General features: G+C 44.0%; 1 protein-coding gene across 5 annotated transcripts in view; it reads right to left on the bottom strand.

The window, feature by feature from the left end:
- Window positions 1-271: 271 nt before the first annotated feature.
- Window positions 272-16,420, bottom strand: part of RABGAP1L (RAB GTPase activating protein 1 like) — a 146,452-nt gene continuing 130,303 nt past the window's right edge. For all 5 annotated transcript variants that reach the window (XM_083621572.1, XM_083621574.1, XM_083621575.1 and 2 more), the window contains 6 exons: window positions 11,025-11,135; window positions 9,118-9,222; window positions 6,832-6,915; window positions 4,645-4,716; window positions 3,107-3,304; window positions 272-1,688 (listed from right to left, as the gene is read on the bottom strand). In XM_083621572.1, coding sequence (XP_083477698.1) covers window positions 1,533-1,688; window positions 3,107-3,304; window positions 4,645-4,716; window positions 6,832-6,915; window positions 9,118-9,222; window positions 11,025-11,135 — 726 coding nt within the window. In that variant the 3' untranslated portion in view covers window positions 272-1,532. The remainder of the gene's footprint in view (window positions 1,689-3,106; window positions 3,305-4,644; window positions 4,717-6,831; window positions 6,916-9,117; window positions 9,223-11,024; window positions 11,136-16,420) is intronic.

Raw genomic sequence — 16,420 nt, 5'->3', positions numbered from 1 at the left:
ATAATTGTTTTAACTGTGTTATGTATTTTTATTTTGTCTTAGGTATCTTTTTTTGTAACAACTTAAACTTCACAAATAAATAATATTCACTTCTATATACCCTCCTACAGTACATACTATTCATAAAAAACAACAACACAACCAGATGTGGTTGCTAACCACAGTATTAATATGTTTGGTTTGGCCCTCAGTTATCATGAGCAAGTCAAACTTTGCATTATAGTGTTGAAAACTCCTAATATGCAAATATACCCAACAATGAAACACAAAGTGAGCATCATTAAACTTTATTGTAGAGAACTGACTGATAGGCTATTGCGTTAATTTGGATTAAAATCAGCACAGAACAATGTCCCAGGAACACTTTTCATAACATGGAAACCAAGTACATAACCAACTTCTTATCCAGTAGTGATGTTGGCCTGTGAGACATTATTATACACATTACACATAATAAAAAAAATATTTCCATCAATTTAAGCAATAGTATAATTCTCCATGAAATAAGCATTTCTATAAACATTTTATGTTAAATTCAAAAATGTAACAAATGTTTTTTTTGCACTTTAGAAAGATATAAAACAAGTATGATTTCCAGACAGACACAGGAATCTTCTGAAAAATTTGTTCTGCCAGTCAAAGTGAAGGTCACCTTCCATCAAAGCATTTTGGACACATTTTACCAGGACCAAGAATGTCTTCTACACAAGCCCTGTGCAAAAGAGCAAAGGGTGCAATCCACTAGGAAGTTCACCTCTTCTAGCTTCGATTCATTTTGAAGGTGAGTGCTCCAAAGAGCTTTTGAGAGATGTGCCCCAAGTCTGCTGATTGGCAAAAGAGAACAGAGGTGTGGGAAAGAGCTATTTCCCTCATTTGCAATATACGGCATAAGTTACGGAATGCTTAAAGGCAGCATTAAAGTAGATGTGGTTTTATGCATGTTCTCGTTTAGTAGCTTTACAAGATTTTTTTTTTAAAATTACTGTTGTTCCACTTGTTATAGATGTGGCCTGAGACTCAAGCCTTAAACAACAGGTGCATCTTGGCAGGGTGCAACAATAGCTGTAAACCTTTGAACTGATCTACCAGGAAACACTCTGGCATTATAATAAATGTGCTTTTTCTTCATTATTTTACCCTGCCCTCTCTCTCTTCTCCCAAAGTGGTGAAAAACTGTCTTATAAATAATTATGAATATTTTTTAGCAACATATGGAACACATAGTTCTGAATTATTTGCTCCCCATACTTGAACTTCTAGGCATACAAAATAACATGTAAAATATGAAGGTACCAGGATGTGGCAAGGCAGCTGGGAACGAGTATTCCACATATAACAGGATTCTTTAAATAACTTCCCTTTGGAAAGGGCCACATCAGAACAAATAAAAGACACTGAAGGAATTGGTTTGCAGGCTGGCTCTCCGGCCTGTCTCCTGCTTCCCCCTTTGAACAGGTGCTATTGGGTGAATATCCAAGGGGTTTCAAGCTGCTTTGTCCATTGTGCTCTTGGTGCTTGGAATCCAGCTGGAACTATGTGCTGCCCTCTTTGGGTGACGACGACAGCTGAGCCTGCTGTAGTGGCTGTGTGCCAGTAGCTGTTTTGATAGAGTTCAGGGTTTTGCTAAACCAAGAGTTCTTGGCAGCTTGGATTTCACTCATAAGTGCTCCTCTCTGGTGTTCTAGCTCCTGTGAAATGAAAACAGTCCGGTGCTGATCAGAGAACTATTCAGCAGGGCTTAGACATTTGAGTCATCTTTTGCTGAAATTAACCAGCTTAATAAAAATCCAAGTTTATGGATAATTTTCTATGTACAACTTCAGTGATAAACACAGCAACAACATATATCTGCTTACATTACATTACAATGTAATGTAAGGTGTATGGGGTGTTAGGGGAGAGGTAGTACCTCTGGCGAGGGACACATTGTGCTCCTTTGGGGTAGTTTGTCTCCCTTTGGTCCCCACCCTGCACTCAGCTCTCACCTGTGGCTCTGGAAGCTGTCAGTGTGTGACAGTGGTCACACCCTGGAAACGGCTTTGGTCAGCTAAAGCAAGTGAAGCTGGCTGATGGGTCTTAAATCTAGGGACTTCCGCTGCATGGAAAGAGGCTCTAGCAGATTGAGTGGACAAGACCAACAGTGGTCCAACGGTCAGGAAGGAGGTTTCTACATGTGCTGTAGAGGCAAGTGTGGCATCAACCTGGAAAGGTAGCCCATCTAGGAGAAGGAAAACTCTGATCCTAAACCCTCATTGGCTTGTGGGATATCTTTGGGAGAAGAAAAGGCTAAGGAGTAAACCGTTCACAAATCCGGAGTGGAGTCCCTGAAACAGTTGGATGGTGCCTTCTACACCTCCTTCCGGCAACGCCTGCAGCCAAGCTGGTGCCAAACGTATCGCTCTGCTTTCCATTGGACCATATCAGCGAGGCTGAGAGGGAGATCCTGTTGTCTGGGCAGCCAGCAACCTCCATACACACTGCCCAGGCTTGCACCCTGGGGAGGTCACTTCAGTGCTGCTAATGTAGCGGTTTTACTTCACTCCCAGAAGTGCACTCCATTGTCTCTTGAGACAGGTGGATGCCAGCAACAATGTAATTGTGAGTTGTACAATTTTAATTTTTAAGAAGTTCAGTATCAATCCTTTTAAAGATTATTATGAAAATCCTTCTCAACAGATTTGCAAGGAATAATTAAAAAATAACCACAACCTGGAACCCCTTCTCTTCTAATGAAGCAAAGACAAAGCAGCCACCCCTGAAAATTAACAGGGGAATCCAAATAGGGACTGGACTGCTATGGATTCCCCACGGCATCCCCAAAGCCCTGCCAGCAATTGACATGCAGAATGGAACGGGTAGATTATTCCTCTGTCACTACACCAGGGGGATGAAGCCATTTTGGATTCAATCACAAGATTCTCATCACAGGAGTCCCACCAAAGAATACTTCATTGTCAGTGAATATGTTTGCCTCAAAAGCATGCTATCTGTCCCTCCAATACAGCTAGATGGGTAGAAAAGGTATAGTTCATTCTTTACCATAACAGGAGATGCAACAACAGTTTATTTTCAGCAATGCAGTACAGCATGCATAGAATGACATTACCTGTATTTTGCATTTGGCTTCCACAAGTTGTAGTTTGGTCTGTGCCAGGTCCAGCTCCATCTCTCTCAGCTGCTTTTTAAGGGCATCTTTCTCATCATCTGTGTCTGTTCTTGGGCTCTCTCTCGGTACAGCAGGCACTTTCAATGTCCCCTCTTTACTGAATATTTCACTACAATGTTTGCAAGCCATCACCTTACCCTAAAATAGTCAAATCAGAGAGTCAGTTGATAGTTATGATATCAAAGAGGCTGCTCACTATGCTAGGGTGATGTTGTGAGTTGCAACTACAAAGTCGCTGAGCAGATAAGAGTTGGGTTGCCCAGTGTGGCTCTTCCTGGCCAAAAGGATACCAGAATTTCCTGACTGAAGACAACATATTGTAAAAAGGTGTAACAACATCTGGGACCAGTTTGGCATGAAAATCTGAGACCTCAATACATTGTTGGTGCCAGAGACTGGCCATGTCCACTTTCAGAAACCTAAATCATACTCACATCTCACATTGGGTGGTATTCTGCTTGGGTGAATTTCTACTTGCTTAACTTTCTCCCACTCCAGGCACATTCTGTCTTATAAATTTATCTGTGATCAGAACCCTTATTCAACAGACAAAGATTTCTAAGTTTATTCACAGAATGCACTTAGAAGCCCACTTCAGTCCTTAATGCAAAACATGCAAAGGTCTGAAGAGGTGCTGGATGTCTTTAAGACATTGGGAATGGGGTACGTGTGTGTGCCCTACCCACAAATAAAGCACTCCTGTGTTCAGGTGAGTGTGACAGAAATCATCAATGAATCTACCAAGGCCTCTTCCAGATATTTTTTAGGCAGGCCAGCCTTTCCACATTAGAACTTCTACACCTTTAACTGTCAGACAGAATAATTAAAGCAGACACAACTTTTCACAGTACTCCAGAGCTTTGAAGAGCTGCACCTTTACCTAGGAAACCGCACAGCTGTTAAAAAGGTACATCCCGTGTGTAATATAAATATCTAATTAACTGCATATTCAACAGGCAGTCATTGATTATACTGTGTTGTGGTAATAGTTCCTGAATGGCACATCTCAGATCACAAAATGATCCATGCATTATTATTTTTTTACAAAGAGTTATTACACTGTGATGTTAAAAGCCTTTTCAAAAGAGTTCTGCCGTCATTGCCCTCTGCTGAAATGCCACCAAGGCAGTCTTTTTGCCAGACAGCCAACCTATAGACCAGGGGTCAGCAACCTTTTTCAGCCGTGGGCTGGTCCACCGTTCCTCAGACCGTGTGGTGGGCCGGACTATTTTTTTTGGGGGGGGGGGTCCCACAAATAATCCAGAGATGCATCTTAAATAAAAGGACACATTCTACTCATGTAAAAACACACTGATTCCTGGACCGTCCGTGGGCTGGATTGAGAAAGTGATTGGGCCGCATCTGGCCCACGGGCCTTAGGTTGCCTACCCCTGCTATAGACCTACAATTGTTAACAATAACACTACCTCAAAATACTATTTTGAGGTAGATGCATGCCAGATTCAGAGTATTCTCACCTTTAACACCTCAAGCTCCTCTTTATTGGCGGCCTGCTGCTTCTCCAGCCTGCTACTCAACTGAGAACAAATCTAGGAGGAGATAATTTTTAATAACATTTATTCTCAAGGAAAAAGAAAATTTAATATATTTAACCAAGGTGTTGACATTTCATCTTCTTTTAGCATCTTCAAAGCCTTTACTCTGTCAAAGGTCAGTCGAAGTGATTAGGATACTAGAGTCACTTCCAGACTATCAGTATTTTGGGGGAGGGATTCAATCGCTTACCAGAAATTTTGGCTTGCACAGTTAAAATGGAATAAAGTTTTCTGTCACAATAGATCCACTTTTTAAAAAGAAGTGACTATTTGCAGTTAAGAAAGTGACAGAGAAATTCACTCAAAGTTTGGGATAAACAATTGATCAATGGTGAGATGTAATGTGCAAGCAAATCAGGATGAAAGCTCATTGTTATATATGTTCCCCCTGCCCAACAAATCAGAATAGATATTCCGTAAAGACCAGGTGAGGATGAATGCTTAATGAACAGGTAGTCTGGGTGGGCCCTAGGTCCTAGGAGAACGCAATCCAAATCCCCACTCAGCCATGAAGTTCACTGGGTGGTCTTGGGCCAGTCACTAGCTCTCAGGGAAACCCACCTCACAGGGCTGTGGTGAGAATAAAATAGGAGGAGAAGGGGAGACAATCAAGCAGGGACTCTGGCTACAGGGGGCGCAAGGAGCATTCAGCCCCTCAATATTTCAAGGTAGGGAGCTGAGGCCCCCAATATTAAGGGGGTCACCATCACCCCCTGCCCCTGGGTGAGCACCAACACGCTGGGCAGGGGCGGGAGGTCACCCACCAACTGAACAGACCCGCCGACAATCCTGTGATGAGCTGAAAGCTCCAGTGCATGGTTCTGGAAGGCGAGCGCTCCTTCCTCAGACGGGAGGGAAGCTCCCCTGGGCCACCCGGAGGCAACGCTGGGCAGCAAAGAGGCAGCCTTGCAAACTTGGACTGTCTACCGTTGGGCTTCCCCCATCGGAAGGGCCTGTATGAGGTCCAGCACCGACTGCTCAGCAGGAAAGCTTTGCAACGGAGGGAGAGGGTGGCGGGGAGACTAGATCCTGTTGTGATTTTTCCAATCCATGGGGAAAAGTGGGGGAGACAGAGCACAAAAGAGGGAGGATTCCCTGAAGCAACCGGTGCTGTTGTGGTTGGAAGGCTACAGCATTTCAGGAGCGACTTCAGTTTGGGCACTCGAAAACTACCCACAAGTGTGTGTGCAAAAGGGAGAAAAGGCCGGGAGAATTGGCTGGGATTGGGCTGGGCTGAGTGTTGAGAGAGCTACGGAGCCTCCCCAACTATCCCCCCTCCTTCTTTTCTTTTGCCCATGGCTAGTCTGAATGTCTGATAAAAGGTGGATTAGGAAGGGAGTTGAGAGGCACACCAACAGCTGCTGCCAATGGGAGTATTTTTGTGATTCACGTTTAAGAGGCTGCTTTCTTTCAGCTCCGAGAACAGCTACAAGTACAGCCCCTCGCTGCCTGCCTTCCCCCTCCTCGGAATAGCCAAGCAGTGTGCATGCAAAGTGAGCCACAAGAGGCATCCTTAGGGCTCTTCTCCAGCCCAGGTGGGCACGCTGGGCAATTTCCCCCTGCCTCCCACGCTCGCCAGCACCTTCCAGGAAGGTGCTCTGGCGATCTTCAAAGTGACGCCCCCATGTCCTGGCAGGCCTGGCCGACGGAGGGAGGCGCATTGCGTGACACACACCACCACCACCCCCAATGTTGGGCCCAACTCAGCGCACCTGCAATCAAATATGCTACTTTGAATTCTTTGGAAGAAAGATGGAATAGTAAATAAATAAATTAATATAATAAAAGTCATTCCCTCACAGGTCATTGGTGAGCATTTGCAAGTCTGATTATTAGCTCTATAAATTAGTATTGACAAACTCTCCTCTTAACATTTGGCATGGACTTGACTGGCAGGAAATACAAGCTTGCTCCTGAATTGTGAAGTGGGTGGCTAGCTATTTAATTATAAGTATACATAGTTACTCTTCAGAAACTTACACATAGTGAAAGCGGAGATGAAAACATAGAATCATAGAATTGTAGAGTTGGATGGGACCCTCAGGATCATCTAGTCCAACCCCCTGCAATGCAGGAATCTCAACGAAAACATTTCTTAAAACCCATTACCTGTTTATACTCTGCAATAATGGCTGCTGTCTTCTTGATCTCAGATTCTGCCTTCTCTAGCTGTTTTCTGAAGATCTCTTTTAACTTTTAATACAGAAGGAGAGAAAACATATTATCATTAAAGTTTGAGGTATATCCCAGACACTTCATTAACTAATTACTTTCTGAAACATACCCTTTATCAACAATATTCTATATTCTCAGTTCTCAACTCTCAGGCAATCTTAGAAGTTTATAGCAACAATTCTAACCATATCTACTCCAGAAATAAATTCTACTGAATCCCATGGGGTTTACTCCCAGGCTAAGATTGCACCCTTAATCCCTAAAGTCTTGGGTAAATGTTTCCTATAATTATTTGCTCTGGATTTTGAATCATTAGGAGTGTGTATCTGGTGCAATGTTTTCTCATCAAAGATGTTGGGAGAAATTCAACCCTGTGCTAAGGAGATCACTCTCTTCTTCTGCCCCCGCATGCTCTTCCAGGGCTTCTCCTGCCCCAAGCATACATTAGATGTTATAACCTGAAGAATTCATGACACATATTAGGCAATCATTGGTCAAATATATTACATGCACAAGGATATTCACTTCACATGGATTAGTCACTATGGTGTAATTACCTTTTTATATTGTTGCACTCAGTGGTAAAAGGTTGCATATCTGACACACCTTACTCTTTGAATGCATATTTATGTGTAGGGTTGCAACAGCAATTCTAAACAAAGTATAGCCTTAGTTGTGTTCATTAATCCAGATGGAGCTCTCTTTTCCACACTTCCTTTTGTCCCACTGCTTTCTCCCAGGATAAACTGCTCTTTAGTGCTCAATTGGAGCAAAAGTCAATTTGGGCTTTTCCTGGGTTGCCATGTGTTCCAATCTGTTGGTAAAGATCAGGTTTTCCCTTGGAAAGGAGCAGGGCAAGCAGAAAACCGCTTGGACTCATGCCTTCCAGGCATGGCGTAAGCAGAAGTGTGGACGAGCCCTTCATATCCTTTTCTGAACAATAGAAATTCCCATTGTTTGGCATACTTTAAATTAAGGAAGGGGAATCTGTAGTCTGAAAGAAAATCTTGACCTATCGAGGTTTAAAATTGGGCCGGGAGGCCATTTTCCTGACACCACACCCGTCATCACTTTGATGGGCAGGGTGACATCAGCTTTTGGGCGGGGTGTGTATGTGTTTCAACTGGCTATGCACATAAGGAAGAGGTATGCACAGCCAAATCTGCAGGATTTAAACCCCCCCATTCTCTGATGATTGGGGCGGGGTGTTAAATCCTGAACAGGCTCCTACAGAGAGAAGCACTTCAGTTTCCACATCAGCTTATGAATAGAGCATTCAGTCCTGCTGGCTGCTGCTTCACTGGCAAGTTCTCTGCAAAACAGATCCCTCTCCCCCACTCCCAGGTCAACTTTGGCAGGTGGGCAAATTCATCCACCATGAAGACACCAGACAGTTGGCAGGTGGATGGCCGCACCTACCTGTCAGTACTGGCCTGCAGAGGGGAGGGGTCTAATGCACCAGTGTGAAACCTCCATTCATCTGCTGGGTAATTCACATGAAGTTGTCTGATCAAAGCATTGGAAACATGCACATGGTTGACACAACACATTTGGTGCCCAAGAAGAAAATTCCAAATGGTGCACTAATTAACATGAGGGACAATTTGCTTGGAAATTATTGGAGCAGCACCAGGAGAACTTCCCAGGGAATTGCCTCCCAAGGACCAGATGTTGCCACCTGCTCTGCTGTTATTAATGGTGCCCAACATCAGCACAAGGGCTAAACTTGTTCCCACTGTTGCTAGTGGAGGTCCCTTGAAATGCAATCACCTTTGGTAAGGCAATTTTTGTCTGGACCATGGCAGGGAGATTCCCTGAAGCTATTTATTATGAACACAACTACATCCAGTGTAATTATTATTATTATTATTATTATTATTATTTGTTTTTTTGTTTTTCCCTGGAGTAGTCCCTGCCCCTCACAACCTAACCTGCCCCACAGAGTTGTTGTGAGGATTAAATGAGCAGGGAGAACTATGTATGCCACCTTGAGCAACCTGGAGAAAAAGGTAGGATATAATGCAATCAATCAAACCATGCATTTTACCATCGAGCTTCTAACAGGTCTCTCATGGTCAGACTGTGCAGTGTGAAAGCGCCAGTGATTGTTCACGGGATCTTTAGTCGATGTTCTCTATTTTGCCCTTTTGATACACCGTGTTTAAGCATTCTGCATATAGGTTAGCTGCCTCCTCTGCTGATCAATGAAGCTATTCTTACCTGGGCTGTTTCTTCTTCCTGCTTCCTCTTCTCCTCTTCAGTCTCCACTAGTTTTTGTTTGGTCAAAAGCAGCTCCTTATTCAAAACATCTGCTTTGTCTTCAGCCTGAGAATTCAAAGAAGGTCCCAGTTACACCACACTGGCTCTTAAACAATAGCAACACAATTTATCTGAGCCTCTACGTGGAGCTACCAATATCAATGGAATGTGCACTCCCCTGAAGGTGTGTGAATATCTGCATGGAGGTGTGTGCTTGTGTGTGTTTATGTATATATGTATGGACTTGTCATCTCTCTTGGCACTTTGAAGATAAATGCATACAACATTATGATATAATGTATATCCAAATACTGGGTCCAGAGAATTAGCCTCCCACATCTCTCTTTACAATGAAATCTACACATAGGTAGCCATTTGATCTTTCATTTAAGTTAATTAAACATGCAGAAGGCTATTGGAAAGAGCAGCGTTGCATCCTTTGCTGGCACCCGGGGCACACATGCAGGCACCGGGTGGGAACAGGGACAGGGGGTGAGGCTCAGAGGGTGAAGAAAACCTGCTGCACCAGCCCTGCCCTCACTGCTGATGCTGCCGCTGCCAGGTGGGCGCAGGACAGTGAGGGTTCACAGGACCACACTGTGCTGCCTGCCCACTCGGGGGAATTTCCTGGCCGATGCAGTCCTTGGCGCACATCCTCCCAACACTGACCAGGCGAGGGGGGTGGGGACATGGCAGCAATGCCAGGCCAGGCTCCGGGGCCCAGAGGCCCCCAGCAGAAGGGAGGGTGGAACAGGGATCCCTGCAAGGGGGTTTCTGGTTTGCATCCCCTCAAAATCATGCATTTGGGGCTACGGCCCCCCGGCCCTGCCCACGCTACATCCCTGATTGGAAAAGCTCCTATTGGGCGAAACATTTTCTTTTCTAATATCCATCTCTCAGAGACATTTATTATAGAATGGGTTCCTCAACCTCAGCCCTCCAGATGTTTTTGGCCTACAACTCCCATGATCCCTAGCTAGCAGGACCAGTGGTCAGGGATGCTGGGAACTGTCGCAAAAACATCTGGAGGGCCGAGGTTGAGGAAGCCTGGTCTATACTTTCTTTTATCCAGGCACCTGTCTTCTCCTGGGCTTAGCCCAAATATGACATGTCTTAAGTATATGGTAAGCCGCTTCTCTGAAAGTGGGGGAATGATTGGCCTTCATGAACTCAGGGGTGCATAACTTTTTTCACCCTGAGGACCACAGTCCCTCATGGGCCATGTGGGAGCTCAATGGTAAGCATGGCCAGAAGGACTCATTTATATATGCAACCCAATGACATAGTTCTTTTGGTACCTCAAAAATATAAAATGAGAAAATACTATGCATTAAAAATATAAAAGAACTGTTGCAGCATAAAAATTTCCCAGCAGTGAGAGAAACCTAAAACCAAATTTACAGTTTAACTAAAAATGCACCACATACAAAAGTTCCAATTTTAAGATCCCGTAGTTTAAAACAGGGAGACTAAAAAGGTCTTCACCTGGCAATGAAAAGACCACAAAGAAGGTGCCAGGTAAGACTCTGGGGAGGTTATTCCACAGCTTGAGTGCCATCACCAAGGCCTTCTCCCTAGCAACCACTAAAATCACATGGTGAAAGAACTTGAAGATGGACCTCTGAAGAGGATCTTAAGGTTTGGGTAGTTATATACAGAAGGTGTGGATCTTGCAGGTAACCTAGTCCCAAGCCATTTAGGGTTTTAAAGGTTTAGGCCAGCATTTTGGAACACTAAATACCATTCACAAACATGAACCACCCACCCATAATAATAATGTTTGTAATTCTACTCTCCAATTGCAAACCTAAGACTGTGATTTCTCTAATTTCAGCTTATACCTGCCTACTGATGAAGGCTTTTCTCACCTGGTCCAAGTCATTCCGTAGAGCAATTTTGCTTGTTACAAGTTCATGGGCAAGGTCATCGTTCTCTTGCTCAAGCCGCATGCTGGCTTCCTGAAGCCTGCGGTTCTCCCTCTGCAGAAAGAGAGGAACCACCAAAACAGGAAGTTAACTCTTGCCAATACTGAAGAAGACACAGAGTAGCCGTGCTATTTGAGCGGAAGAAAGGAAGTTTAGAAAGTGCTACTAATCTGAGTCCATAAATAAAGATATGTTGTTCACAAACATACTATGGAAGGTTTGGTTTGAACCTACGACTTGGTACAATAGGGAAGGATTAAGTTCCACTAATCATGTTCACCTTATTTGGCATGCAGCCCCTTGTCCTGTGATGATTAGCATGTGAAGCAAAGTGATTTTGCCTTGTTAAAAGCCTACAACCACAGTGTCATTCCTTGTCTCTTGAACTTAAATAACTATGCAGAATAGAGGGGGCACTAAAGGGACTAAAGTGGAACTGGACAAAGTTTAAAACCCTCTTTAAAACTACAAAAACGCCCAAATAGCAGAAGAGCAATAAAACTAAAAATTCAGTAAGTGCTGTCATAATAAATATTAAACAGTTAAAAGGCCTGGGCTTTTCCATTTGGTCCTCGTTCTCCTCAACAAATTTGATGAACACACAACTTGCAGATTGTGAAAGAAGCAAGGAGAAAGTAAATTCCTTTGGTATGCAAACGTCATAAAGCAGAAGTAATACTGTACAGGTAAGATAAGATTGCTGCTTTAAGGGCAACAGTGAAGCAGTTTCAAACTCTTCTCATGCAAAGCCTGCTGAGGAGACAAGAAAAGCATCGCTGCTAACGTTCTGTTGTGAGGAACATCCTGAATCAGGTGGTGTCCAGAATCACTCACATGTATTCTAGGGATCATGAAGGCACTTGTGGTAAACACAGAGAAGAATTCACTATGTCATGCCTCTGGACACAAAAGTGTGCTCTATATTTTTCCATAGCTTTCTTCCTGAACAAGACCATATTAGAATGTTGAACCCAAATAGCCTGTACCGAAGTATTTTTTGTTGCATACAAAATGTAGGAACAATATGACATCACTTGCAATTTATGAATGGACTGCTTACAGGTGCAGACTCTGTATGGATAAATGCAATAACATTTGGAATGAGTTCATACAAAATGTTGTAAGCTATTACTATTTACATAAGCACTAGGACAATAACATTATACCACTTTAGACAAAAACGTATGGGAATATCATATATATTTTTCTCTTTTTTTGCAAATTTTTGCTTTTATATGTATCTTTGATGTTGTTTTTCTCCCTCTCATTTTTCCTTTTTTTCCTGTATCACTTTAATTCCTTTAATTGAAATCACCTTAATAAAGTATTAATATTTTTTAAAATGTAGGATCATTCCGTTGCTGGATCTGATGAAGATGTGGAGATAGGCATCTGACAAATCCACTAATTACAAAAAGTCATCTTTCAAGAAAGCTGTCATGATGGATCTGAGAGTCTTCATTCTAAAATGCTTCTGGTGAGATGAGAAACTTGTTGAGCCACTAGATCTGAAATCTCCAACCTTTTGTGGCACCAAGAAAGGAATAGACTCCAGATCTCTAGACCAGGGGTCGGCAAAAATTTTAGCCACGGGCCGGTTCACTGTCCCTCAGACCTTGTGGCTGGCCGGAGAAGGGGCACTGGGGGGGGGGTGAGCTGGAAGAAGAGTCAAGAGGGGCAAGTAGTCCTCCTCCCCACCCCCCAGCCCCACCCCCAGCTGCTGTGCTTACCTTCCCAGGGGCTGCTGCCACCACCACCACCACCACCACCGCTGCTGCTTCTCGTGAGTAGGCAGAGCAAGCTTGTCTGCTCTACTCCCTGGCCCACAGGAGCACCAGGGTGGCAGCAGCGGCAGCAGAGGGAAGATGAGCGGCGTGAAAGAGCTGGCTCCGGAGAGGGGCTGCTGAAAATGGTGCTCAGCCAGCTCAGCCCAGCCCCCTTCCTCCTCTAGGCAGGGCAGGGAGAATCCAGGAGGAGGGAGGCACCGCCATAGTGTGTGTGAGGGAAAGGAGAAAAAATGGAATAGCGCAGGGAGAAAAATGGCGCAGCCCGAACAAACAGAATCCCCACACTGATCCACAGACAATCCGCAAGCCAAATCATGAAGGCAATTGGGCCTGATCCAGTCCCCAGGACTTAGTTTGCCGACCCCTGCTCTAGACTATAGAGACAAGAGCTAGTCTTTTGACATCCAGAAGGTGCTGATGGCTTCTAGCCCTGGCTGGTGTTTGGACAGATTTCATGACCTTGGGGAGGTCATGAATTTATTTCTGGGACAACATGCATACTCCATTATGTAACCTAGAGAGACCATCTCCCAGACCTATACTTCAGAACTAGTTTGATGCATAGTAAAGCGTCACCTACCTTTAGTTACAGGCAGGGAGCTGGTGTCAGGAAGAGGAAGATTTATTCTAAACCTTGCTGAACATAGCAGATGTGTTTGTCCCTGGTTGGGTCTGCATGGAGCTGCACCCAAACCCCTGGGATAAACTCTGCTAGAAGTACTTCCCTGAAGTCCAGTTCCTTGTGGAATAAGCCCGAGTGTAAAGACTGTCACTGTTTTGGTTCTTTTTCTTCCTTTCTAGAGTAGACTAGGCCTTCTTTTCATCTTTACTCTTTCTGAGCATTAGATCAAATGCCTTGCCAAACAGCTTTGTACCTGAGAAGGGATGCTCCAGCCAGCCTGGACTAAGAACTGACTGGTTGCCCAAGTCCTCAGTCATATGTTACTCCTGGCCACCATGTTAACTGTCAAGGCTTGAAACTATAACTTGAGGATACCAATGAGAAGTGTCTGCCATGAGCACAGAAGCCAGTCCAATCTTCTTGAGACCATCCTTAATCACCTTGGACATACCTTCCAGCTCCTGGAACCACATAGAATAATAGAATCATAGAATTGTAGAGTTCGAAGGGACCCTGAGGATGATCTAGTCAAACCATACGAAGCTAGAGCTGGCAAGCAAAGCCCAGAAGGCAGTAGCAGAAGCTTCAAATCTCCTGTGAAGACACCTTGACCATCTTGTCATAAGGGTCCTTGGTCTTCCCTTCCCTTCTGCAGAGTGACAGAAGAGGCAGGCATATGCTTATAGAAAGATGACTTCCTGGAGGAGCTAGATGATAATGAGCTCAAGGGTGGAGACCTCCTGTTCCCAAGGATAGTGCTTTTGCTGTTTCCTTCTGGAACTTTCTAAACCCCAAACTGGAACAGATATGGCTGCTCCTCCCATCTCCTTCCAATTACAAAACCAGCCAGGGTATTTCATGGGCAATCATTCCCACATCCAAATGAAGAATTTGGGTGTAACTCACTACCCAGATCCAGGGTCTATTGGTATTGGGAATAAGAGCCTCATATTATGAGATGCTGAAGAGCCAGCCTGCGAGGACTGCAGTGCTTGGTCTTCCCCTGGCACCATTGTGTCCCTGACACATCTTTCTGGGATTTCATGTCTGCTGCGGTTACCCCAGCAGCCCAAAGCTCATGTCTGGTCCCCCGGAGTGGGGGGAAGCTTAGAAAAATGTAAGCCTTTTTTGGTAAATATATCACCCAAAACAGCTCTGACACAGGTGGGAGTAGTGAGAACTAGCCTGGCCTGTGAGATTTCTCCTATGTTGCGTGGCCTGACAGCCCCAGAGGGGGTGAGGAGCCTGCTTGCTGTCCCATTGCAACAATGGCATGCAATCTCTAATGTTGACCTGCTCTGTTCCCTGTGCCCCAATCCCTAGCTGTGAGGTGTTGGGTGGTGCAGAGGGGGGAAATGAAAAGGCAATAATAATAATAAATCAAGAAAGGAAATATTTTGTTTTACACTGGTGACCTTGAGAAACTCACAAAAAAGCCCTGATAGGTCTGATCTGGGAGGGCAGGGCAGCTCCTCCGCCTGGGTAGGACCTTGCTTATTGGCTCTGCTGCTGTCCTGTCCTAAAGGTTTGGAACACCCTTCAGGAGCGACAAGAGAATTCTGGGACTCACTGCAACTACTTCTATAATTAAATTGTGACGCTGTGGAGTGAAGCCCAGCATGAGATAAGGGAAGTGAAAAACTGTGCTAAGATGTGAACGCAACCTAACACTAGTTCTTCCTGAATCTATGAGGCATACTTCCAAGTGCAATCATAAACTAGAGTTACACCTAAAATAAGTAAGTAAACATCCACAACTGTTTTCAGCCACAAGACATAATAAAATATTACTTAAAGAAAGCTAGCTGACAAGGGTAGGGAAAAGGCTCAAGCTGGCAACTCTTTTGCCTAGGGTAAAAAATATTCCAAATTCTGTGTAAATTGTGGACTGATAACTGTAGCAATGGGACAACAATGGGACCTTTCCCTTATCTCCGTGGAACCGGGAAGAAATAAGCCACCCCTTCTCACGCACTGCCCTCATGGTGAGACTGGGCTTTCCCACCCCATAAATTTGTTTAGAAAAAACAAGATATGCAACTGACTGCTAAGTACTTAAGTGCACATCTACTTGGGTCCCCATTTCAACTCTTTGCAGCCTTGAAGGGAGCTTTTCTTCATGAGCAATAGTTGGCTTTACAGCTGTTGTTATCTGCTTACCAAAAGCTTTGGTGCTGGCAAAGCAAGTAGCACAAATGTGAACAATAGTTGGCTTTACACCCTTTGTTATCTGCTTGCCAAAAGCTTTGGTGTTTGCAAAGCAAGTAGCACAAACGTGAACTTCAGATGCCTGGCTATTCATTTACAGACAAGTGAGCAAGCAAGCTGTGTGGTAGGAACTGCAGTGTCCTCCCATTCTACACTATTTTTTAAAAAATGGTCAATTTTAAAAATAGAGATGCTGTAGCAAATGACTGAATGAAAGCCCTCTGGTCAAAACTATCCTTTTTCTTTCTTTTTTGGCTGATGGTCACTATCAAGCTACCTTTACTCCTTTGTGCTGCAGAATTAAATCACTGGGTATGATTTCAACATCCCCCCCCCCAATGTTCCCCTAGGGAGGAATTATATTATGTCAGAATGAGCCCTTGCTTTCTGCAAAGGAGTTATAATTCTTCTTGAAATAATTGTTTTTAAAATGCTTAAATCATGAGAAAATTGAGAATCCCAGAGGGAAAAGAACTTAAATTATGCATCTCAAGGAATACACAGGTTAATTCTGTTGCTTCTAGGAAGTTTTAGATTCACTTTAACTATAACCCACTTGTAAATACTATTACATTCTAGAAGAAAACATTTATGACCATGCTAGCCAATTTAAAGATAGATATGTAAACAGAGACTTCTTGTACTAATCCTCCAGTACTAGCTACTATTACTACTACACCCCCAATCCAAGCTGTAGCATTAATAGAGGGAATGAAGTTGAG

The sequence above is a fragment of the Podarcis filfolensis genome, assembly GCF_964270895.1.
Source record: "Podarcis filfolensis genome assembly, chromosome: 6".
In the NCBI taxonomy this organism is placed as follows: Eukaryota; Metazoa; Chordata; class Lepidosauria; order Squamata; family Lacertidae; genus Podarcis; species Podarcis filfolensis.
This window is presented reverse-complemented; position numbering and strand designations above follow the sequence as displayed.